The sequence below is a fragment of the Cydia amplana genome, chromosome 12 (assembly GCF_948474715.1).
Source record: "Cydia amplana chromosome 12, ilCydAmpl1.1, whole genome shotgun sequence".
Lineage (NCBI taxonomy): Eukaryota > Metazoa > Arthropoda > Insecta > Lepidoptera > Tortricidae > Cydia > Cydia amplana.
Genome location: NC_086080.1, coordinates 13,699,683 through 13,724,429, shown reverse-complemented (window position 1 = coordinate 13,724,429; position 24,747 = coordinate 13,699,683). Strand labels below are relative to the sequence as shown.

Sequence of the window (24,747 nt, the reverse complement as noted above, 5' to 3'; positions counted from 1 at the left end):
CCGCGCCCGCGCACCCATTGTGCCCGAACACGGCCTTAATTGCGGACCTGAATAAATTAAAACGAGAATGCTATCCTATACGGTGTGCGAGGGAGCTACGAAGTGGTGGACTGGACTGTGGGAAATATGCTGTAAATATTATGAGACATTAGCTACCCGCCCCGGCTTCGCACGGGTTAAAAAATTATACATAAAGTATAAACCTTCCTCTTGAATCACTCTATCTGTTAAAAAAATCCGTTGCGTAGTTTAGGGACAGACAGGCAGCGGGAAGAGACTTTGTTTTATACTATGTATTAGTGAAGTTTAGTCTTCTTCTTCTTCCTCGCGTTATCCCGGCATTTTTGCCACGGCTCATGGGAGCCTGGGGTCCGCTTGACAACTAATCCCATGATTTGACGTAGGCACTAGTTTTTACGAAAGCGACTGCCATCTGACCTTCCAACCCAGAGGGGAAACTAGGCCTTATTGGGATTAGTCCGGTTTCCTCACGATGTTTTCCTTCACCGAAAAGCAACTGGAAAATATCAAATGATATTTCGTACATAAGTTCCGAAAAACTCATTGGTACGAGCCGGGGTTTGAACCCGCGACCTCCGGATTGATGGTCGCACGCTCTTACCGCTAGGCCACCAGCGCTTATTATTATTGAAGGTATTAGTGAAGTTTAGTAATAAGGCATATCAGAGTACCTGTGTTTGGCAACATTTTCATTACAAGCTGTAAATGCCAACCGTCCTTTTTTTTGAAGTTTCTTTGAGGTGGGGAAAAAATGTTAAACTCGAGACATCGTAAGACGATCACGTGACCGTAAGATTTAGATGGCCACTCATTTAGATGGCATTTAAATCAATAAAGAAAAACTCGATGACATTACATGAAAAACTGTTACATGTAATGTCATTGAGTTTTTCTTTATTGATTTAAATGCCATCTAGTGAGTTTCGCTCTAACTGGTATTAATATAACTCGAGTACTAACAGTGATGTGCTTAGGGGTTTCAAGTAATTAACGCTAACGCTAGATGGTGTTAACCTCAATTATACATAGTGCATTTTGCACTGGTCATTGAGTTTTCACTTCTCCCGGCACTCCCTGAGTGCAACCCGTTGTTTTTTTTTTAATCATTTATTCGTCCTATTATCCATCGTGATAATTGTAAGTAATAACAAATTCTAACACGTCATATTATCTAAATGAAAGCATGAAAGTATTTAAGAAAAAGGAAAACGCTCAGTTTCACACGTACGAATATATAACACTCATTTAGTTGTTTTACTCTAGCGCTGAAATAAAACGAATTCATTTGAATAGGTACAAAAATAATATGTAGGTATCATTATCATCATCATAGTTGATAAAAAAATCTAACTCATATTCTGCTAAGCTACGCTACGAGCGTAGCTTAGCAGAATAGCGCTGTGACGTAGCCCGTAGCAGGTTAATCTTGTTTTTTTTGTTTGTAGAAACGTTACGTATAGGTATACTAAACGTAGAAAAGCCAGTCGTTCATTGCTCTTGATCATTGGTTAATAAATGGAAAATAAGGTTTTCTCTTTCAGCATTTGAAATCTATAATTTTCCTACATTAATCTTATAAATAATAGTAATTCAGGCCAAACATATACATCTCACCTACAGGCACATCTGAGACTATTAAGGCTTCGTCACACAGGCGTGTTTTCCGGGCGGTGAGCGGGGCGCGCCGCTTTTACATACAAACCGCTCACGCCCAGCCCGGAAAACGCGCCTGTGTACCGAAGCCTTTATACTGTCCAACCACTGTATGTATTTCCTAGTTTAATTTCCAATGAGTTAATTTAATCTGTCGAATTGCCCGCTGGATGTCGCTGTAGATTTTTCCGGGAAACAGCTTTTATAACAGTTGTCTACCTTTATTTAATTCATTACATGAAGCTGAGATGAGGCCATTTCGTGGCACTTTAATCTTATTTTGTGTTTTCTTTCATATTATATATTGTCTGTGCTTACGAATAAATTATATTCTATTCTACATTATTGTGTTGTCAATTAGAGAGCTTTTATTTTTGAGCCTTTATACACACCAATAGAAAGATATGTGTAACTAAAGGATGATATAATTATTATTATGGACATCTAAGACACAAGCTTAGACCACAGAATAAATAATAGTACTAAGTACAGAAGACTCACTCTCTAACAAAACGCGTCTGTTACGATCAGCACAGATATGGCCGCTAGGTGGCGATAGCGCCACGCGCGGCTTATGGCTTTCCCCAAAATTGGGGCCGGAACGGATGTACTTTTAGCTACCTGTAGCAAAGCGACGAAAACTCGGAGTGAGACACGCCTGCTTAGGCCTAGAATAATCTTCGTAGCTCGCCTACATCTTGCGCACCATACCCCACCGCCTGTTCCGGAGGTTGTTTGTTAATTGAAATGCGTGTAAATATTCGCCAGGGTTATGAAATAGCCTTATTATCCAATGTTAACTCCGTACACCATTAAATGCACATTGTATGGGCCCGATTCGGATTTTGTAATAGACATCTATTAGACATCGCCAAGATACGATAACGATATGTTTAAGATCTAACCTGTCAAATTTGACATTTCCGCGATTCTGAAGATACTCTTGAACGATTTCCACAAGATAATACTTAGAGATCTAATTTACATCTAATAGATATCTAACACGATCTATCGTAAATGTGACATTGGTTGCCCGAATTGCCCTGCAAAAGAGAACTAGTTGAAATCTAAACTATAACGTATCTAGAATGGATCTAGTACGTGTCGTCTCTTGTGAATATCTTGAAGTTCGAATACGGCAGTAAGATAATGCGGCGCTCGTGTTGCAATCTATTCATTACAGTATCTGGCTTAACCCCTTTGGGTGACTTTATTAAATAACCGAATGGAAATATAAATGCTATTGTTTAATAATGCGGTTTGTGTTTAAGTAGGGTTATTTAGGTATTTAAGGAATGTAAATGTACAAGTTTTACTGGTTTTCAAATCGAATTATGCATATTTTCAGAGCCGTTTCATTATTTCAACATTTGCTTGTCTGTCGCTCCCGTTTAGGCCTAGCAAACCCTAAGTAGCCCTAGATAGACGTAACTAGAAGAATATTTAAGAGGCTTCATATAAAAGATAATTTAATAAAAAATACGGGAAGGTGATGTTGATATGCTAGGTAAACTTACATAGGTACCTATACATAAATACATATGTACTATTATTGTACAGTCAGCAGCAGAAGTTGCTAAGCGGTCCAATTTTTCAAAATAATCTTGGCGCGACTTTATTTTTAAAACAATAAGAGCGTGTCAAGGTAATTTTGAACACCTCGCCCGCTTAGCAGTTTCTGCAGCTGACTGTATGTGCTGAGCCCTGCCAGCCACATGTAGGTAAATAGATAAATAATTATCTATCCTCGTAAGAGCCAGGCCAATTTATGTGATTTTGGATTTGGTACCTACCTATTTCTTTTATTTCTCTAGAGTTCAATAATCTAACTGAATTTGTATTTGTACCAGTAGGTATATAACTAGGTACGCGGGGACTTACGAGGCTATTAACGGGTTGGCTTAAAGTAATGAGAATTTTTATTTTCAAAAACATCAATAAAAACTCAATTGCTATAGGTTTAAGGATTTTAATATGGTAGGTAAACTCAATCGTGTTTTATGTTTTAATTTAATATTATAATATTGCAAAAGGTCCCGCATCTTCGATTTTTCTTAGCTTACTTTTCACCGTTAGCATCATACTTTGGACGACATTCAAAAAGGGAAAAAGGGATTTCGAGGGCAGTGGTCAGAGACTCGTCGGGTCCAGCAATAAATGCCGACGTGTATCAACGTGATTGCTTACCTATAAGTTAGCCAGTTCATTACAAAGTATCATTCTGATGGTAAATATATATTTGGGCCTGATTTAGCTAGCTCTCACTACGCCACGAGCACACAAAACTGGTTGAAAGGCCATGGCATACATTTCGTACCAAAGGACGCCAACCCTCCGAACGTCCCTAAAGCTAGACCGATCGAAGATTTCTGGGCAATCTTGAGTAGACACGTGTATAGTCATGGCTGGGAAGCAAAATCATCGCAACAATTGAAACGAAGGATACAAAGTCAATTTAAAAAAATTGACTTGAATGACTTGATGCGGGACCTTTTGCAATATTATAATATTAAATTAAAACATAAAACACGATTGAGTTTACCATATTAAAATCCTTAAACCTATAGCAATTGAGTTTTTATTGATGTTTTTGAAAATAAAAGTTCTCATTACTTTAAGCCAACCCGTTACTAGGTATAAAATACTAAAAGTACTTGTAAGGACGCCGTTTATACATGGGAAATTTAGATAGGTTAATGTTAGGCAGCACATTAACGGCTATGAAGATTTTGGTGTGTTAGGCACTCTTTAACGACATAGGTAATTATTAACGAATGTGTATCTTGACATTCGTCATACTAGGTAGGTATAACGCACCGAATCGTATTTGTAGTTAATTACCCAAGATTCTTGGTGAAGCGATATCTCTCGTTTAATGTAGCCACTAGCCACGTACGACTAACGACTAGAAACTCGACAATCGCTCTTGTCTTTTCAAACATCAAAAGAACAAAAGAGTCAATCAACTTGCGAGCAATCCCAAGTTGATAATCAATCTAGTTTTACGTCTGATTAGGTGCAAATTACAATACAAATAGACGAGTCACGACCTAAAATTTCCCCTATAATTCTACCTTAAGAACCAAAAACAAAATTCTTCATAATCGACTCTAAGTTACCATTGTTAAGGTTAGTTTTCGATTGGTAAAGTTTTACTTACGACGTTTTTCCATGTACACTGTGTTTTCCTTAGAAGGTCGTAGAGGAGTTTTAACGCGTGAGTGATTAAGGTTTTTATTGACCACACGTTAAAGTTTAATTAGATTTTCCGACAATGGTAGTTACGGCTTGCTCGTTCGCGGAGTAAAGACGTATTTGCACTTACGTCAAGGTGACAGAACGTTAATACGTATTGTAATAATGCTAAACATCCGTGACCTTACGCTGTACAAAGTTCATAATGGCTTAGTGCATACGGCACGATTTTAGACCACAGGAAGATAATGTATGTAGTCTGTAGCTATTGTAGGCATTGTAGCTTCATTAAACATTAATTACATAGGTACATACTTTTTTCAATAGCCTATATTTTGTGTCCCAATGCAGAGCAAAGGCCTCCCCTTTCTTCCGCCACTCATCAAGGTTTGCTCTTTGGTGCATGCTTCCGCCAATAGCTGCAAAATGCGTCTAGGTCGTCCCGCCATCTCTTTTTTGGTCTGGCCTCTGACCCGGCATTACATACTAAATTGCATCCCGGCTGCAACTTGTATGCAGCATGATACACACACTGCAAGCTGATTGCATGCTGACTGGGGAGTGTTTTAGACTGTAGTAGGACCTGGGTTTTAGTCCACCTGCACTGCACCAGCCTTAAGCAGCGAGAGCTTGTGTACTTCCTCAATTGCTGTTTGATAGCAACACAAACCATTTTAAGTAGGTACCATTTTATATACAGTGAAACCTGGATAAGTGAGACTTCGAGGGACGAGCAGATTTGTCTCACTTAAAGAGGTATTCCACTTACCCAGGCTCTCAGTTAGCCAGGTACAAATAAATTTCTGTCTCATTTACAGAGGGTCCCATTAATAGAGGATATATTTCAGTTATAGAGGTGGTTAATAAGGTTTTTTGTAATTATCTTTAAAAATAAATAAGGTAAAAAAATAATCCTTGTCCCTAAATATTTTTAAGTCAGTTTAAATATTTCTATGAATTAATTTTGAATGATTCTCCAAAGGATAGATTTTTTCAATTAAATTTAATACGGACTTCATTGCGTCTTAGAAATCTTATAAATGAAAATTTGTTTATTCGTGTTACTTATCAAAATTTCAGCCTTCGTTTCGTTAGTTTTAACTACATTAAAGTAACTAAATGAAACTTGAAGTCGTCTAGACACAATTAAGCAAATGTGGAATTTGTGGATAGACTAAGAGTTAGTAAGAATACGGAAATTGATCAATAAAGTCCAAGTTAGAGAGGTCATACTTTGACGTTATCTCAGATACAGAGGTCAATTCCTATAAAATTCTAAAAAAACAAATAGGAAAATGTAATCTTATAAATATAGTCTCACTAAAAGAGGTAAAATAAAATTTCTGTCTCAATTATAGAGGTAAATGTGACCATAACATCACAACAACTAATCCCAGTTATAGAGGTTCATTTTATCTCACTAACAGAGGTAATTCAGTGCTAAAGTGTCGGGACCGCACCATGAGTCCCAGCTATAGAGGTTTCTCACTTTTATCCAGGTCCCACTTAACCAGGTTTCATGTACTAAACTAAGGCATCTTTTCTCTTAACTAAAACGATCGTAAGGAGATCCTGTCTGTGAGGTTTTAGCTCCTGTACCTAGGTATCTATGCAAGTTTGATTAGGTAACCAATGTAGTTACCTATTTGAAAGTTATATCTATCTTGTTAACTTAGATCTTATCTTTTGTTTAAAACTTCATGGTCAAGATATCCTTTGCACTTAATTGCCACTGCTTCCGATCGCTAACATTTAACAAAAGAAATGAATGTCTTAAATGATAATACATCTTCCAGTGCAGCCCTAAAAGAAGTACAAAACTAATAAGTTGCGGGGGCACAACAGGTAGGCAGCACACATGCGCGAGTGACATGTGACCGCACGTCCACACACAGCACATACACCGGCAACCTGTGGACGGCACTCACACATACGCATACCGGTAATAATAAATCTGTCCAACACGAATAAAATGGTTCACCCACACACCCGCGCCGGTTCAACCTGGGTGTGACCTGGGTAACCTCCACACGAGTTCAGGTCGTATACGAGTTCACCTGACACCAACACAGCGGCGTTTTCATCTGTTGAGCGGCGAGGTGTGCGTGTGGATGTGACTCAGTGTTGTTCATGTTCAGTCGGCCCGTCTGTTTGGCGCGCTGAGGTTGTGTTGGATTGCGTTTTCAGCCGCTGGTACCGTCCCACGTGCGCATGCTACTGCGTTGCTGATAAGTGCCTGACTTTTGACTGCCGATAACATTGTCCGCGTCGAAACGACCAATCAAACAAAAGGGGAAAACGCTGCATTTTAACTCACTTTTTTGCGCTATTGACATTGATTGACAACCGACAGGACAGTGTATGTGGACAGTGGAAAGTGATCTATTGGTGGCTACGGGACGTTTTTGTTTTACCGACAAACTGAGGAATATAGCAGCAGCGGAGGAATCGCTCTGGAAATACCTAAAAGGTAAGATTTCTCAAGAGCTGTTTTTCCAATAAGAATTCGGTCCAAGTACAAAAATTGGCAAAGTAGGTATAGGTACCTGTCCAAGTAGGTATACCTGTCAAAGTAGGTATACCTGTAAAAGTAGGTATGTTGTATAATAATCATGCAGTGTAAAGAGAATTATTACTTTCAATTAAGGTTTACTTTTCCTATGCATTAATATTGCGTTCCAACTTTGCAATATTGAATCCCATAAAGACTTGGGATGGTTTGCTAATATATTTTGCGGGCAACTGGTTCGCAATTAAATTACCTCAATAAATAATATTATATTTATGATCGTTAGAGTAATATCGGATCTATACTCAATTACTCACATAAGTATATTATTATTAGGTAAATGGAAAATGACGCAAATATAATGAAAGGTAGATAGGTATTTGACTAAGTTCACTAAGTCATAGTGGTCTTTTACCACTAAGGGAGAAAAAACTTTTAATAACATTTTAAGTTTGTTGCTGAACTATGCACGACACACACACGACACACAATCTAGACGAATATGATGATTAGGGTTGCCAACTATTTTTTGGTGGAAAATAGTATTTTCCAGAATAAGGAATCAAAAATATAGTAATTTCAAATAAATATAGTACTTTTAGATAAAATACTAAACATAAGTGTAAAATACATTTAGTCGGAAATATAGTATTTTAGCGTAAGTACTATATATTTTTCCAAAATTATATAGTACAGGAGCTAAAATATAGTACAATACTATATAATATAGTACGGTTGGCAACCCTAATGATGATGGTAACGATTAAGGTGCCGACGAAAATATATATAAATCAAAAAAGAAAACATGCACTTAGATGACATGACACTGCATGAAAAAAAAAACAGTTGGTACCTATAAAAATAAAATAAAGCCACGTAGGTACAAGGAGAGTGAATTTTCAATCAGCTGATGTCTATATATAGCTAATACCTATGTACCTATTAGGCGGATTTAATTGCATAGGTGCAGTGATTTGAGCACACCACCTAGTAGGAGGAGTGACCTGAAGTCTGGTGCCTTCAACTTTACCCATCATAATACTCATAATATTATAATTTATAATAATACGTCATAATACTTATTTAGTATTCACAATCAAACGATTTTTTTTAGTTATTATGCGAGTCCGCAATGTAAAAAAAATTGGTACTGATGAAAATAGGCCCTCACCACCGACGAACAGGGTATGAAACCGATTTCTTTTTTATTATACTGCCGCTTCCACAAAGAATAACTAATATCTATACCGATTACAAGTAATTGATGTTAATTGGCCACATTATACTATTTATACTACCTACGTATGTCATGAGACTGACGTCTGCGTGTGAACAAAACCAATTAGGTAGATTTTTACTCGTTATGTTAACAATATATTAGAAACAGAAGCAGATGTTTCATTGCTAATTTGTTGCTAATCAATAGGTCTGTACATATTCGTAGTCTGTAGCCGCGTCTCGCAGGAATTGGCCATTATCAAATTTATAAAATCACTATTCTCGAAAGATCTTACTTCACAATTTCACATGCACTGTTAGTGCTTGAAAATGGAGACCTAGGCTCGTATTAGGCTCTCCGAAACATTTCGCGCGAAAATTACATAAGATATAGTAACATAAGAATAGTGTACTAAAATCTGCGTATAAGATTCAATCGTATATAATTTTTCAATTTATTGACCGAGTGAACCGAGTGAAGTGAGTGATTCCATTTCAGCTTGGGCAAAAATGCTTTCGTATGTCCTGAGGGGCTACCGCGAAAACCGTTTTTCGCAAATTGCGGGGATCTTTCTCTTTTCTTGTTTTCAATGAAGGCGTAATAAGAGTGACTGAGAAAAATGCCCGCAATTTGCGAACTTCGATTTTCGCGGTTATAGCCCAGAGCGCCTACCGCGAACCACGTTCGACGTGTTGCCTCTCAGTCGCACTTGTAAATTCGTACGTAAGTGTGACAGGGAGGTAACACTTAGAACGTGGTTCGCGGTAGGCCCTCTGCTCTTCCCTTCTACATTTCTCAACCAATTTCTATAAAATATTGAGAGCAAGTTCTATCGTATGTCTTTTTTGCGAGACATTTTTGTTCAAATTGCCGAAGATGGTGGTTCGCGAGGTATATATCCCACAGAGACACTAGTTTGTAAATGATGAACAATAAAATATAAAAAACCGGCCAAGTGCGAGTCGGACTCGCGCACGTAGGGATCCGTAGGTACCCTTACGCAAAAAATGGCAAAAAAAAACACGTCTGTTGTATGGGAGCCCACTTAAATATTTATTATATTCTATGTTTAGTATTTGTTGAAACAGAAATACATCGTGTGTGAAAAGTTCAACTTCCTAGCTATCACGGTTCCTGAGATACAGCCTGGTGACAGACAGACAGAACGGACAGACGCACAGTAGTCTTAGTAATAGGGTTCCGTTTTTACCCTTTGGGTACGGATCCCTAACAATGAATGGAACCTCTAAAATGAAAAACAATAGCACAAGGAACCAGTAACCGCGGAAGTGGCTCATTGGGAGGCTAGTCGCGACGTTGACTAGGGGCGCCATCATTGTAAATGTCGTTAGGATATTTCCTACTCTAATTAAAATTTACCCTGATAAAAAAAACATGTTAACATATTTTTTAAATCTTAACGGCATGTACTGGCATATGACATACTGTATGAATGAATTCATTCATAAAGTTGTCATGCAATTTTGAGGCTGGACTGGACGTACGTTAGGTTAAAAGGATATTGAGTACTTACATAATTTACCTATACAAATTCAAGGCTTATAAATTTAAAAAAAATCTGTTATGCATATTTTGTTAGGTTCAAAAACTTCAGATATTTCAATAATACCTAAAGTATTTAATTAGGTATAGGTAACTGAACTAACCTGCCAGAATTTTACTTTCGTTTTGGAACTGTTTGGAAACCTTCTACCTACTTAATTTATTATACAGGGTACCGAAACGCGTCACAATTTCGGTGGACGACATTCAATTTGGATTGTATATGATTAAGAATAAACGTGTAACAGATACGGGCTTTTAGTTGAACCTAAACGAATTAGTATTAGTATTAACATCACCTAGACACTAGCAATAAACATTGATTATCGTGAGTTATAGTTTGCCGTTAAGCGGTTCGTTAAACGCGTCAACGGGCCAGGATGTCATAAATATCTATCATATGCCTTCCGAGATGAAGTCAGTGGGGTTAATATAAAGGCTCTTAAAGCAGTGTGTGTGTAACGTATATCAGTTAATCTAGTGCTTTGCTTAGATGAAATAACGATTTAATTTTCAAGGGTCCAAAGGAAATAGGATATAATTTTATTATATGTAAAAAAGTAACAATGTTTTTGTAAAAGTACAACATGAATAGAGTGGGACTAAGCTAACTCTGTGTTTTGGGGCATTTTCAATGACAAAGCGTGTGGTAAGGACATCATTATTGTCAAATATCTATGAAAATAATGACGTTTTAAATGACACTGCCTCACTTTGTTCTATTTACGTCGGTGCAAAGTTAGCTAAGGCGGACTCGAAAGATATTTATTTCACATACACCTGTATTTAGGTCCGCCAATAATAGAACGGATTATACACGGCTGTCAGGAGCACGTGGCGACCCTACGCAGCCCCTGATAAATATTCAGTGACATGGCGGGTCACCGAATTCTATGCTATCGGATGTGGGCTGTCTGTAGGCGTTACAGGGACAGGCTCTTGTCCTGAATGTATGTATGATGCATGTGGTGTGGTGAACATAACAGGGTTTATTTGAAGCAGTTTTGGTGTCGTTAAATTGTTGACGTTACTACATTGTTAAGACGAAACAAGAGCTGAGATTTAAATATTTTAGGTAAATACGCTAACGGAAGCGGCTCCCAAAACTAGGGCGATAAGGACAAGGCGAAAAATCCTGCGTAAAAATCTCAAAAATCGAGGTTTCGTACTCGACTGTTTCCTCCTCCAAAACTTAACCAATCGTAACCAAATTTGGAAATCTCAATGATTATGAAATTATCTGTGTCGGACCGTTTTGTTTTTTTGGCTAATTGATATCAGTTTTGAATACCACGCCTCTCATTGCGGCATAGTCAATTAGGCCATTTTGGCAATTTTTGACGGGAGCTAGCGCCTTAAAAAACAAAAATATCAAAAAAAGCAAAACGGTCCGACACAGATATTGATAATATTATTGTGTTGAAAAAGTCATTGCTCTAGCTTCAAAACCCACGGAGGAAACAGTCGAGTACGTTTGTATGGAGAAATGACCACTCCTGTTGCCTCTTAACGGCCTACAGTTAGTAGAGATCCCGATTCCCGCCTACGATGCTGGAGGTCTTGGGATCGAATCCTCGTAAGGGAAGTCCCAAAAGTGTTTATTACACGTCAATATCAAATGTTATTATAAGATGCACTGTGTGAAATTAAGATAGATTATTTCAAGCCGGAATTTGGAAATAAGATCAGCTTAATTTCCCAGTGACGAAGCAGCGAGACGAGTTTAGAACCATCACTACATATACTCGTATGTAGTATATTATAAAACAAAGTCGCTTCCCGCTGTCTGTCTGTCCATATGTATGCTTAGATGTTTAAAACTACGCAACGGATTTTGATGCGGTTTTTTTTTTAATAGACAGAGTGATTCAAGAGGAAGGTTTATGTATAATTTGTTACCCCGTGCGAAGCCGGGGCGGGTCGCTAGTATGGTATATAATTTAAATTCGATCGTATGGGCTTAGGCATATTAATAGAGTAATGTGTCAAATCAAACCAACCTGTGTCACATCAACCAGATCAGCCATTGCAGCAATACAATAGACGCGCGAACATTTTGACAAATGCGTTTAGAAGTGAAACCCCCGTTTAAAGTAAAACTTAATGTTTGTAACACAAACCCTTACAATTTCATCTCAGTTGCACAATCATCTTGCATCAGAGATTCTGTAACAGTCTGTAAGCATAATATTTTAATTCCTCGCGCATTGTGCGCAATGTCAACACAAACAGTGAATGGTGGGTTCAAACCGCGGTGTAGGGTTTCAACCGCAGGCACTGGTGTTACGGACCTGTGTTAGTTTATAATAAAGGTGACATGTATGTACTCTAGTAGAACTTATATTATAGAATACCATTGTAGCTACACTTCGTGGGCCTTATTGCAATGAGATAACATATTGATTTTGTATCTTAGGTTGATCTATTTTTCTATACTTGCAGTTTATGTGTATAATTGCATATTCTTATTGTTGATACGTGGCATCTAAGGTGTACCTCTACCTTTAAAGTGTATTACATAGATACTATTAAAGTTGCCTACTATGAATGTGGGTTTTATCTTTTAGTACCTACGTTGTGTTTGTTTCTCGAAAAGTTACTCAGCCAAAGCTAGTATTGCTTAAAATAATGATATAAATGAATAATTAAAAATCCCTATAGTAGTTTTATACCCTAATTACTAAAATAACAGTCAGTTTTTATCTGTTCAACCGATGTGCCATTTCAATACATAACCAAAACATATTACCGTATTATATTGTATTGAAATGACAGGATCGTTTGAACAATTTTCATCAATCGAACTTACCTACTCGCGTATAATTAGCGTAGGTACCTACAACACACTACAACATAATCAACAAACCGCCAAGAAGTCGCAGACTTGTCTAATTCAGCAATCCAGCGTAGTTAGTAATAGACCGCTAGTCATTAAGCGAAACGTTTTAGTCTTGTTAGCTTCTTTCTGCAAATGACGGCAATTTATCGCCAACTCTTCCTTCCGTTTGGTTAACCGACCTCTAATCAAGGGTTTTCATTTTGTCCTCATTGATTCCTATTTTATAAGGAATCTGACATCTGTAATAAGATTATCCCATCAAAAACATTACATGTAAAAAGGTGCAAGTTTCGCAACGCTTTTACTACAAAAAAGTTTTGAGATATAATGTGAAACCAAGTCGGTTATTTTAATCAGTGCCAAGGGGTGTTAAAACCGTATCAATAAGATATCTTTAATTTGTAATACGTATAATGACTTGGCCATCGCACGGCTGCATAATGACAAAAGGATCATCGTCACCTATTAAAAATAATTCTAACTGAACATAACGCTAGCGTTAATTGCAGTTTGAGCATTACACATATTTACGAGTACGGTACGAGTAAAGCATTGTGCGATTGCCAAGTCATTATATCATCTCTTTTTGTAGGCAGTCCTTCTTTTCGGGAACTCATACCCATACTATGTATACACATATCATAACTAAACATATCTTCATTCATACTCACATCGTACATCGTAGTGTACCTTTACTTTACCTACTATTTGTAGGAACTGCAACAGTAACTTTGTAATATCATATATTTATATGGGATTACAAACTTACTTATGCAGTTCTCAGATCTTTAAAACGTGACTGATATTGCAATATTTTTAGGTTTAACTTTTATTAAACCCTAACTCTGTACTAAATTTCAGCTCTCTGAGTTTATGGGAAGTACTAATTCTATTCTGATGATCATGAGTGAGTGAATGAATGAGTGTCATAAATGCGAAATTTTGCTTTCGCTTAACTTCGGAACTAAATGACCTACAGACTTGAAATTTTGGATTTTAAGTATGTGATTATAGCTTACTGGATGACGAAAATTTCTGAGTTCTGGTCTTATCCAGAGGTTCTCAAATAGGGGCCTGAAAATGCGGCGAAATGGTTCCAGTAAAGGATGGTACGGCAGTGTTTGCTTCGCGCTCGACTTGGCGGGGGCACTGCCGTGCCCCCAGAAAATATGTACTTACTTAAAAAAAAACAACTACATATTTACCATCACCACCGCCACCCAATATGAAAACGGTTCGTTGCAATTTGCAATCATAGCATAGGGTAAAGTCCCAAAATCTCAGATTATGTCTGTCCTTGATCAATTTCGACCTTGACAAAATAAATTCTGACCGTTAAAAATAAATACTTAGTCTTGATTTGATACATCCTTCCAACAGTTCCAACACATTCCTTCTATCTCTAGGTTATGCTGATAAAACTCACACGCATGTTTTATCCTATTGTCCTAAAATATTTGAGATTACTTTACTGTCAGAGGATATTCGATTTCAAATCAAAACAATAACGTTGTTTATTTTGTTGAGGTCATGGATTGGAAGCAAACAGTCGAAGACAGATCTATCTGAACCTTATTCACTCGAGATAAGGTGCTCGAAAGGTCAATAAGTATGTCTCCAAGTGTACCAGGAAACCGAGCCATGTGTAGTTTGCTGTTTAGCGTTAAAAGGACGTAAGTGGGTATAGTTTGAGGCGGTGATGTGTCGTTTTGGAGGCAAGAGGGTAGTGCGTTCTCACCGATGGATCACGTCGCGGCGTGCGGTGTCGCGGTCGCGCCGCCGGTCGCGACCTCGACTGTAGGGTTGCTGCTGTTGCCTGATGGGGTGAATGTCTATATGTATTAAAATAATTATAAGGTCAGATCATGGTTCTCTACCCAGCTCTATCTTTACAACACTAATTACTTCAATGTATTTTGAACCAATTCCAATTTTAACTGATATTTTTTTACGATGGGCCTTAGGAGGATAAATAAGTAGATAGGATAAATAGGATAAATAGTACAGTAAGTAAATGGCCATCCATTCATAAGGAGTTTATTATAATCTTAACTTATTGTCCAAGTTCTAAGCACACCCTATATACTTGTAATCTGTGCTACAAGCCTACAAGGATTTAAAAAAACCTAGGACCATTCATTTCGTAGTATTCGCCAATTAGGTACTTTAGATATGCATCTTACAAACCTGTATTCAAATTACTTAACAAAACGGTGTGATGTCATGTTGTCAACCCTGCGCGCGACCGCGCCGCGCCGCGTCCGCGTCCGACCGCGCGGAACGACCGGCAAAAAACCGATCGGTCATATCGAATTACCGAGCTCTGCTCTTTTCAGACGTTAGCCCTTTTTGCTCCGAGACAAAAGATTTCAGACTTAGGTGATGCTGATAGAAAAACTTTTATATTAGTAGTTGTGATGGCTGCTTGTCAGACGGATGGTCCCTAAGACGGACAGTGGGCCTCTAATTTTAATTAAAGTGTACCGACAAATTCCAATACGCGGTTATTAGTTTATTTTGTGGTTTATTTACTGTTATAGAATTTGTATTGAAAATATGTTTGATTTGTAAATATAGTATGTATTACCTCGTCAACTAGCTAAGCAACTGAGGGCAGACTAGCCCGTCACGTCAAATATCCTTCAAACTTTACTACGGCGTCTACATAAGACCAAACAAACTTTAATAACCCTAATCAAATACAATAAAGGACGTATCAATCACTAATAAATCACTCAATTAAAACATTCGTTTTTTCTCCCCATAGCTTTCCGTTGACATGTACTAGCTAGGCAATGCGCAGGCGGCTAAGGTTGTGCGGATGCGGGGCGCGTGCGTGGACTGCAGAGCGAGGCCCGAGGTCGCGTCGGACGACCTGAGGAATGCTATGTGGATGATAACGTATTCTGTCTGGGTGTATATTGTATATGGGAACGGTTTCTATTGGTGCCTTTGTAGTATTATTAATATTGTGAATTAGTAGATTTTCCACATCAATAAGGAAAAAAATGTCGCGTCTTATTATGGTAATAGGTTACATGGGAGCAACCCATTTTGCTCGAACAGTTTTACCGCAGTGTAGGCAAATCGGAACAAAGAGCAATGCTAAGTAATAATCTCCGTCAATAACTTGTTTGACTTGTTCCCTGGTTACATCTTCAGCAACTGCGTTGAAGCCCGATTTGCATCCCTTTTTTCGAGTATTACACTTTACACCGTTTTGTTTGGTATCTACTTTTGTGGAGACCTGCGCGCGGCATAATTGGCTTTTCTGGCTGTAGTAGATATGTATATGCGTAAATGTTGCTACGATGGCTACGTCACTGCTCATTTGTCGTAGTGCAAAACGACTATTTAGCCATCTGTGTTGCCTTTACCATAATTTAACTAATAGCGTTGAAGATGAATCACGTCAGAACAATAAAACCCCGGAACGCAACAGGTTGCAACCTCACAAAAAGCGTTACCAAGGAGGACAAACAGTTCCAGTTCGTGCTGCATTGGTTCCACAGCACTTTTATCAGAAGCACGGCCATCGTGACCGCCGATTGGACCCACCTGTGACTTCCCAAAGTCAGGTGCAGGTCGTGGATTCTCTATTAGTTGTGCTATCACAGGCCAAGTTGATCGGACCAGTCTTGTTCATCCTTGAGATCCGTAACAACTGTGCGTAATTGAGGAGCTACTAATACTGGTTTGCCTTTGTAAAATCGGCGTCGTTTCTTCTTAGAATGACACCACAGGTCACGTGCGTCACGGGCCGTCACGAAGCGTCGCGTCATCGCGACAAGTGTCGCGTTTGCCGCTTTTTGTCGCTTTTTGTCGGGTGAAAAGTGACGATTCGACGCGGCTACAGGTGAAGGTCGGAGACTGTGTCTTTTATTTTGGATTTCTCTTTCGCTCCAGTGTGCTCTGTGAACTGGTTCTAATCGAGATTCTGTAAAAAGCTGCGCGGTCAAGTGGAAATGATGGAGCGCTGGAGGTCCCGTATTTTTTCATATTTTTTTATCCCGCATACCTCCTTGATGTATCCTTATTCACTTACCCTATATTAGGTATCGTCACGACATACGTATTTTATATTTTATACACAAAAAATAATTACGATTTAATTTAGTTTAGTTCCATATATGTGCCTAAAGGAAATATAGACATTTCTAAACACATACCTAATGACATTATAACAATGAAACAGATTTATGAAAGCAAATTCATACTTATTAGAAAACAGTAAAGCCTCCTTGACATCTTACACATTTGCTAAGCTTTCTATGGGTATTTGATTTTTTCGTGCTTTACACGCGGAACGTTAAAAATGTACGCGTTCGAGTTTAGTTACAGTTCAGTGAGCAGACTCCGACTCATAAATTCTTAACACATTATCAACGGTCTGGAAAATCAATGACGTTTTTGTGCTTACATTAAGTTTGTTATTCTGCCGTCTATTAAAAATACGTCATAATTCGGGCAATGATTTATAACTCAAGATAGGTTATAGGTGTTCCAAAATAGAAGCGCTTAACTTGTGACAAATTGGACAAGTTGCCTTTAGACGCGGCTGGACAAGCGAGAAATGTGCACGTGCTAACGAGCTCCGCACACCGAAAGAGAAAGAGACGACCTTATGTTTAACAACGAGTGTGACAAAGATGGATGGAATGAGAAAATTAATCAAAAATAACAAATTTCTTCGTAGGCACAGAAATAAATATGGAAGTATTTTTTGTGCTCCTCAAGTATGAGTGTAACTTATCTATGGTTATATAATATCATTTAATTCGGGTATATGCTTGCGGCGTTCTGAACCTTCCTTTTCCTGATAGTTATGCCCTAATTTAAGCGTGTTAAGTCTAGCATATCAACACAAGTCGCGCGAGTTCATATATCAAGTATCACTTGACATAAGGGCCAGGCGCGTTAAGTCGTGCTAGATGCGCTTGTTTAGTCTTTGGTGCTGTTTATACTTCGTTTTTTTAGCATTAGAAATAAGGTAAACAATCTTGATGTGTCTTTTAATTAAAAAACACATTTTAAAAATTAGTTACGGTAAATATGTAACAATTATGAATCTAATACGATCTTTTATAATCTTCTGCTTTCATAAGTAATAGTTATTGATTTTTAAAAAGTGTTTTTCAATTAAAAGACATGTCAAAATCTTACCTTCTTTCAAGTTCTTTCTAATGCTAAAAAAACGAGCTATAGTAAAGGTTAATATTATAAATCTCCGGTCTGTTTAAATAAAAAAACAACCAATTCAACAATATATATATAAAACCTACATTAGTAATGCAAATATATAGCTACCACATTCCAACAAATTACTTTTGCCTCGACTTCCCGTATCCCGTAAAGAAACTCACATCAAGTTATTAGTGGTACAAAATTGTCACTAACAGTCGTCGAGCACTGATTGCGTTTTCGTGTTATTCAGTTGATTTGAAAGCATTGCGGTTGGTCTCTCGAATTACCTATATCAATGGTTTCTTTACGAACATTGTTTATCGCCGATTCGAAACATAAACGCCGTCTTTATGGTCAGGTCGAGAAAAACCGGAGCGAAAGTTAAAAGCAATCAAATCAGTGATTGGCGGAACTCGAACCGAAGGCTGAAAGATTCCAAAAATGGATGATAAACACATCCAATTGAGATTTCTGGAGCACTTGCGTCACGACCGTATGGTAATTATAATGTATACTTTATTGTTTTTCGAATGATCCTTTTCTTTTAAATCAATGCCGCCGTATGAATGAAACTCGTTTCATATAATGACAGGTTCGTAGGTACAACACTGTTTTATGTTTTTATTATAAAGGTACAAGTATAACCTTTTATTTTTAGGTTTTTGCACTATATTTCAATTAAATTAAGTACTTGAGAAAAGCCTTTGACCATGTCATACAATATTCTTGGCCCTTTACCTGAGCATGAGCATTGTTATGAAAACATCTGTTACAATTGTTTTTGCAATACAATAGTTATTTATAGTCCTGATGTAGCATCTTTAACGATTTATAGATACTTTGATAAATTAAGGAAAGCCACTGGTAACATAAAACTATATAATATTTAATAAATAGCGTTACGATTTTTGCATCAAAGTTACCAATGCACTTACATTGTGCATTTTATTTCATGCGCGTGATTCGCGTTTTATGTAAATTTTAATGATAATTATCATTGTTGATTATTGTGGAGCAAACTGTAATTGATTAGCACGATATCACGATATGTTAATTGTACAACAGGTTATCAATTGTATTTGCAGTATATATTTCTTTGATCACAGATCATATAATACTAGTACAGATACCCAATCCCATACTAAAAACGCGCACCGTCCTAAGTAGCAAATACTTGTAGGCAATTTTTTAGTTCACAGTAACAAACTAGATGGCGCACGGAGCCCCACGGAGCTAATAAAACTCTTACGACAAACATGCGTTGAAATGGCGTCAAAACACCTCTCGCGCGACATCTGTTGTAGCTTTCACGCACTAAACCTACACATCACATTCATTTTTAAGGTCAATCATTACTAGAGGGCGTTTCAGCCATCGGCGACAAAATTGAAATTTATTTATTTTTATTATTTTTTTTGAAATAATTTACGATTATGAAATCAATTTGACTTTTTAATTTTTTGTTATATTTTTTGTATTGTAAATATTCTTGTCGTATTCTTATCGCTTACCTTGCTTCGGCAAATCGGCACGACAAGCGTTCGGGTAAACCAGCATAACTGTGACTTTGAGATACACAATAATAATGCATAATCAAAGAGGACTCTTATGCTGGTTTGAAGGTATCTACTACTAGCACGTACCTATGCTTCACATTAGGGCAGAAAGAACACGGCATTGCGGTATGATCTGTTTTAATAAAATAATTCTTGGAGCTAAGCGTTGCATTGCCGCGTGCCGTCCACATGGCCTTGAGAGGCCCAAAGCCCAAGGTCGCGCCGACGAAACAATCTATTTTTAACGTCCGTTAAATAAAATCGAAAGTATTAACTTGAAAAAATATGCGCATATTAAAATCTAAATTTATATGTGACGTTATCTATGAAAATGGATCTTATTGTCGATGGCGCTTACGCCATTATTGACGATGTTCAGATATAAATAAAAGGCCACGCGACGCCGTGCGGCGTAAGCGCCATCGACAATAAGGTCCCTTTTCATAGATAATGCCCCATATTAGTACCTAGAGATATATATATAATACTACGCGGTATTTTCTTAGATTTATTATGAAATAAAAAACCGGCCAAGTGCGAGTCGGACTCGCGCACGGAGGGTTCCGCACCATAAACAAATATCGAGTCGAGCCAAAACAAGCAAAAAAACGGTCACCCATCCAAGTACTGACCCCGCCCGACGTTGCTTAACTTCGGTCAAAAATCACGTTTGTTGTATGGGAGCCCCACTTAAATCTTTATTTTATTCTATTTTTAGTATTTGTTGTTAAGTTGTTATAGCGGCAACAGAAATACATCATCTGTTAAAATTTCAACTGTCTAGCTATCACGGTTCGTGAGATACAGCCTGGTGACACGGTGACAGACGGACGGACGGACGGACGGACGGACAGCGGAGTCTTAGTAATAGGGTCCCGTTTTTACCCTTTGGGTACGGAACCCTAAAAAGACCATGTATATAGGAAAGGAAGGAGTAGGTATTTTGTAAGGATCACAGATCATATGTGACGTTATCCATGAAAAGGGACCTTATTGTCGATGGCGCCTACATCGTTATCAACGATGCTCCGGTTTCCGGTATAAATACAATGCCGCGCCACGCCGTGCGTCGTAAGCGCCATCGACAATAAGGTCCCTTTTCATAGATAATGCCCCATAAAATACTAGTACATACATAATTACATAGTACATGCAGATACCCAATCCGCCAATCCCATACTAAAAAAGCGCACCGCCCTAAGTAGCATATGTGACGTTATCTATGAAAAGGGACCTTATTGTCGATGGCGCTTACGCCGTTATTAACGATGCTCTGATATAAATACAATGCCGCGCGACGCTGTGCGGCGTAAGCGCCATCGACAATAAGGTCCCTTTTCATAGATAATGCCCCATATATGTACGTTGCTTTGCGTGTTTTACATTCTATTTCGTAATATTGCAATAAAAAATGTGTGTAACGTTTTTTTTTGCCATGCTTTTAAATTAATAAATAAACTAATTGTATTTCCGATTTATTCATTTTTTTATTTAGCTACTAAAAGTTTTGTAGCTTATTCGCTACGGCTATCATGAGTTGGCATTTGACGTTTAGGTACGCTAGCGACTGCATGAAGTCGATCGCAGTCTATCTCGCTCGCACTCGCATTGATGTATTGGTGCGATCGAGTTCACGCAGTCGGTGGCGTAAAAGTCAAATGTCAATTAATGGTAGCCGTACTTGTCCTATCATGTACAGTCAGCAGCAATAGTTGCTAAGCGGGCGAGGTGTTCAAAATAATCTTGACGCGACTTTATTGTTAAGTGAATAAGAGCGCGTCAAGGTAATTATGAACGCCTCGCCCGCTTAGCAACTTCTGCTGCTGACTGTACCTAAGAAAACATATATACAAAACGGATTAGTTATTAAAAATGTTACTCGAGCGCGCCAGCTATTGATAGTGTCAGTCGCGCACCAAGTCTCGGAAATAAAAAAGAGGAGGGAAAATAATAAGGGTATGCCGGTTTCCATGGTCAGGGTGTTTAACCCGTAAGTAGCAGGTCCACAACGTTACAAAAAAAGTGACCTTGAATTACCTACTCGATCGATTTTTTTATATTGAAAATAAAGTGTAATTTATTTATATAATGAGACAGATATTTGTTCTTGAGTAATGGATATTTTCTATGTATTTAAGTATTAATTGTATATTACACATTTGTATCGTTAGTCAATTTGTGTAAGAATGTCCCTATAATATTTATTTATTTATTAAACATTTATTTCATGTTAAAAATGTACATTCTCGTACAAACGGCAGTAACACGATTTATTTTGTAGTATTTTAAAATACAAAAAGGAAATATTTGCACTAAAAACAAATATTTACAGCCGGGCTAGCCCATGATAGGCACGACAGTATCTCGCGGCGAGATATATTGCCCGTCCCTCTTTTATTAACATGGTTAGAACTGTTAGAAGTTTCAAACCGTGCATGCTGTCCCTGTCGCTCCTATTAGAAAGAAGAAGAGGACGGCACGAATGACTGTGGCCGTTCACGCCTATGTACCTAGTTGTATGGTAGTTTTTGTAAGCACACAGACGCACCTTACAATTAGTACTTAATCCGAGTGTGCGTGTGCACGTCGCTGTGCGGCCTTGAGACGCTGGAGCGATTGAGAACATAAGTACTCGTATTAAATTAAAAATAAATACAAACCTATAGATATAACACACCGTATTGTCAATTCAAGTTTGCAAACGCGCACTGTGTTCAGTTTAGAAACGAAACATCGACTTTTGACCAGTCATGGCGGTCATGACCTTGCATTGGAAATACGAACACCTAGGTAGCATTTTTTTCAAGGGTAACTCGCATGTCACACCGTGGCCAGTCCATGACCAAATCATGACCACCCCCATACTTCCCGTCGTAGTCATGAGTGCAGTCATTGTCGGAGTTTGTCCGTCAACAAAAATTCGACTAGGCAGGCCCCGCGACCCGCGAACACCGAATATTGCAAATTTTGGGCTCTTTTACTAACATTAAGTTGTAATTCGAGTGACAGAGATAGTTGCATGAGTCATACCAAGCATATTTTATTAGTGTTATTTTAAACATCAAACTTCTATTAGATTATGTAATTAAAAGAACACTTGCATAGTCTGTGTTATCAAAATCGCTGTCAATTTAGTTTGTTCTACCTCATGAAGTTTGCAAACTTCGATTTTCGCGGTTTAAGCCGATCGTCGTTTACAACAAGGAAATTAATAAACTGTAGACCTCGCGAGCATAGCTTAAAACTGAATAAAAAATATATGGGTACGCCGTTTAGAATTATTTAGGAAAACTAAATTAACAAAAAGTTTAATAAAAGATTGGAAAAATGAAACGAATACGTTTAACCCGTGCTTTGCACAAATAATAATACAATAATATAAGTGTAAAAATTTACAAAAAGTTAGCAGCGCACTTTACTGGGGTTCGAACTTGGAACCTCCATGCATCAAAGCAACTGTTTGCAAACTGCGCCATGATAGCACTTAGCCAATTTGACGAAATTTGGCTACTTATTTTCGAGTAAAAACCTACATACATATCTAAATACCGCCTATACCATTACAACATTTCTACATTTTTGCCAAGCACTGTAAATATATCTCAAAAAGAAAAGAAATGCTCTTATAATATTGATACGACTACATATTTGTTTCCGCAATTTTGAAATAATCACATTGAAAAAAAAAACTATTTTATCCTAGAATCTGGTCACAAAATTTGATGAGAATCGGTTGAGAATTAAACCGAGGAGAACGTTCTCCTCAAACGAAATTTGGCCCGAGTTAAAACGGAGACCTTCGCAAACGCGTCGGTCAATAAAGGAGTAAAATGTGCGTTTGACTTGGACATCAAGCGAAATAAAAACTTGCATTGTATTTAAAAACAAAGCATTCATTTCTTTTGAAAAACATCGGCTTATGAGTTTTTTAAATTTATATTTTAACGTCAGGCCTACTTTAAAAAAAATAGGTACTCATTTAGAGTAGGCATGTTTATCGACCGATCTATTTTTTTTACATTATGTACTAAATTTCGTAATTCATAAGTTTCATAACTCAAATGTAATTATTCTAAATCAAACTCCACATATTAGAACCGTGGTGGCTCCATCTAGTGACAATATTCAATATTACTTCGACAGCTCCACATAACTGTCCTGCGCTGTTGTTCATAACGTAGTCAGTCGCGATATAATTGTGATTTCAAATTTTGAAAATGAATGCATTGAATTCGTGTTGTTATTAATGTTTGTATTTCATTTATAATGTTTCTAATTTATGACACTTTAAATGTCTCTTAATACATCTTAATCTGTAAGATAAAAATTTCGTTATCGCCGATTGTGACATATAGCGCCATCTATGATATCGATTTAAAAAGAATTATACGGCCTTCGGAATGGGAGGGCATGCTTTGATTAAATCAAACTAATTAATTAAGATTACAAATAAAAATAAAAATTATAAATATAAAAAGATAAGACGCTTCATGTCGTTCCTGGTACAAAGGTGCCCATGATGCTCGCAGCATTGCCAAGCTGGATCACCACGGACTGCCTTTCCACGAGGAACGACTCGGAGCGGGGGCCAAGTTTGATTAATAAATGTTGGTCAGAAGTCAGAAGTAATGTTCAAGGTGAATCGTGTCAAGTCAGTTGATCTGGGTTTAGAACATTAATTATAAAAAGAATAAGCAAATATTTGTAAAAACCGGCCAAGTGCGAGTCGGACTCGCGCACGGAGGGTTCCGCACCATCAACAAAAAATAGAGCAAAACAAGCAAAAAAAAGCGGCCAAGTGCGAGTCGGACTCGCCCATGAAGGGTTCCGTATTTAGGCGATTTATGACGTATTAAAAAAAACTACTTGCTAGATCTCGTTCAAACCAATTTTCGGTGGAAGTTTACATGGTACATCATATATTTTTTTTAGTTTTATCATTCTCTTATTTTAGAAGTTAGGGGGGGGGGGGGGGACACATTTTACCACTTTGGAAGTGTCTCTCGCG

The 24,747-nt window shown here is 37.7% G+C and overlaps 1 protein-coding gene across 2 annotated transcripts in view; it reads left to right on the top strand.

The window, feature by feature from the left end:
* Nucleotides 1-6,984: 6,984 nt before the first annotated feature.
* The window catches only part of LOC134653089 (polyhomeotic-like protein 2), a 211,567-nt gene continuing 193,804 nt past the window's right edge, over nt 6,985-24,747 (top strand). Inside the window, exon 1 of one of the 2 annotated variants that reach the window (XM_063508385.1) lies at nt 6,985-7,339. Coding sequence is in view for 1 of the 2 variants with exons in the window: in XM_063508382.1 (XP_063364452.1) it covers nt 7,231-7,339 (109 nt within the window). In the remaining variant the exon portion in view is untranslated. The remainder of the gene's footprint in view (nt 7,340-24,747) is intronic. The other variant, XM_063508382.1, reaches the window with a different exon arrangement.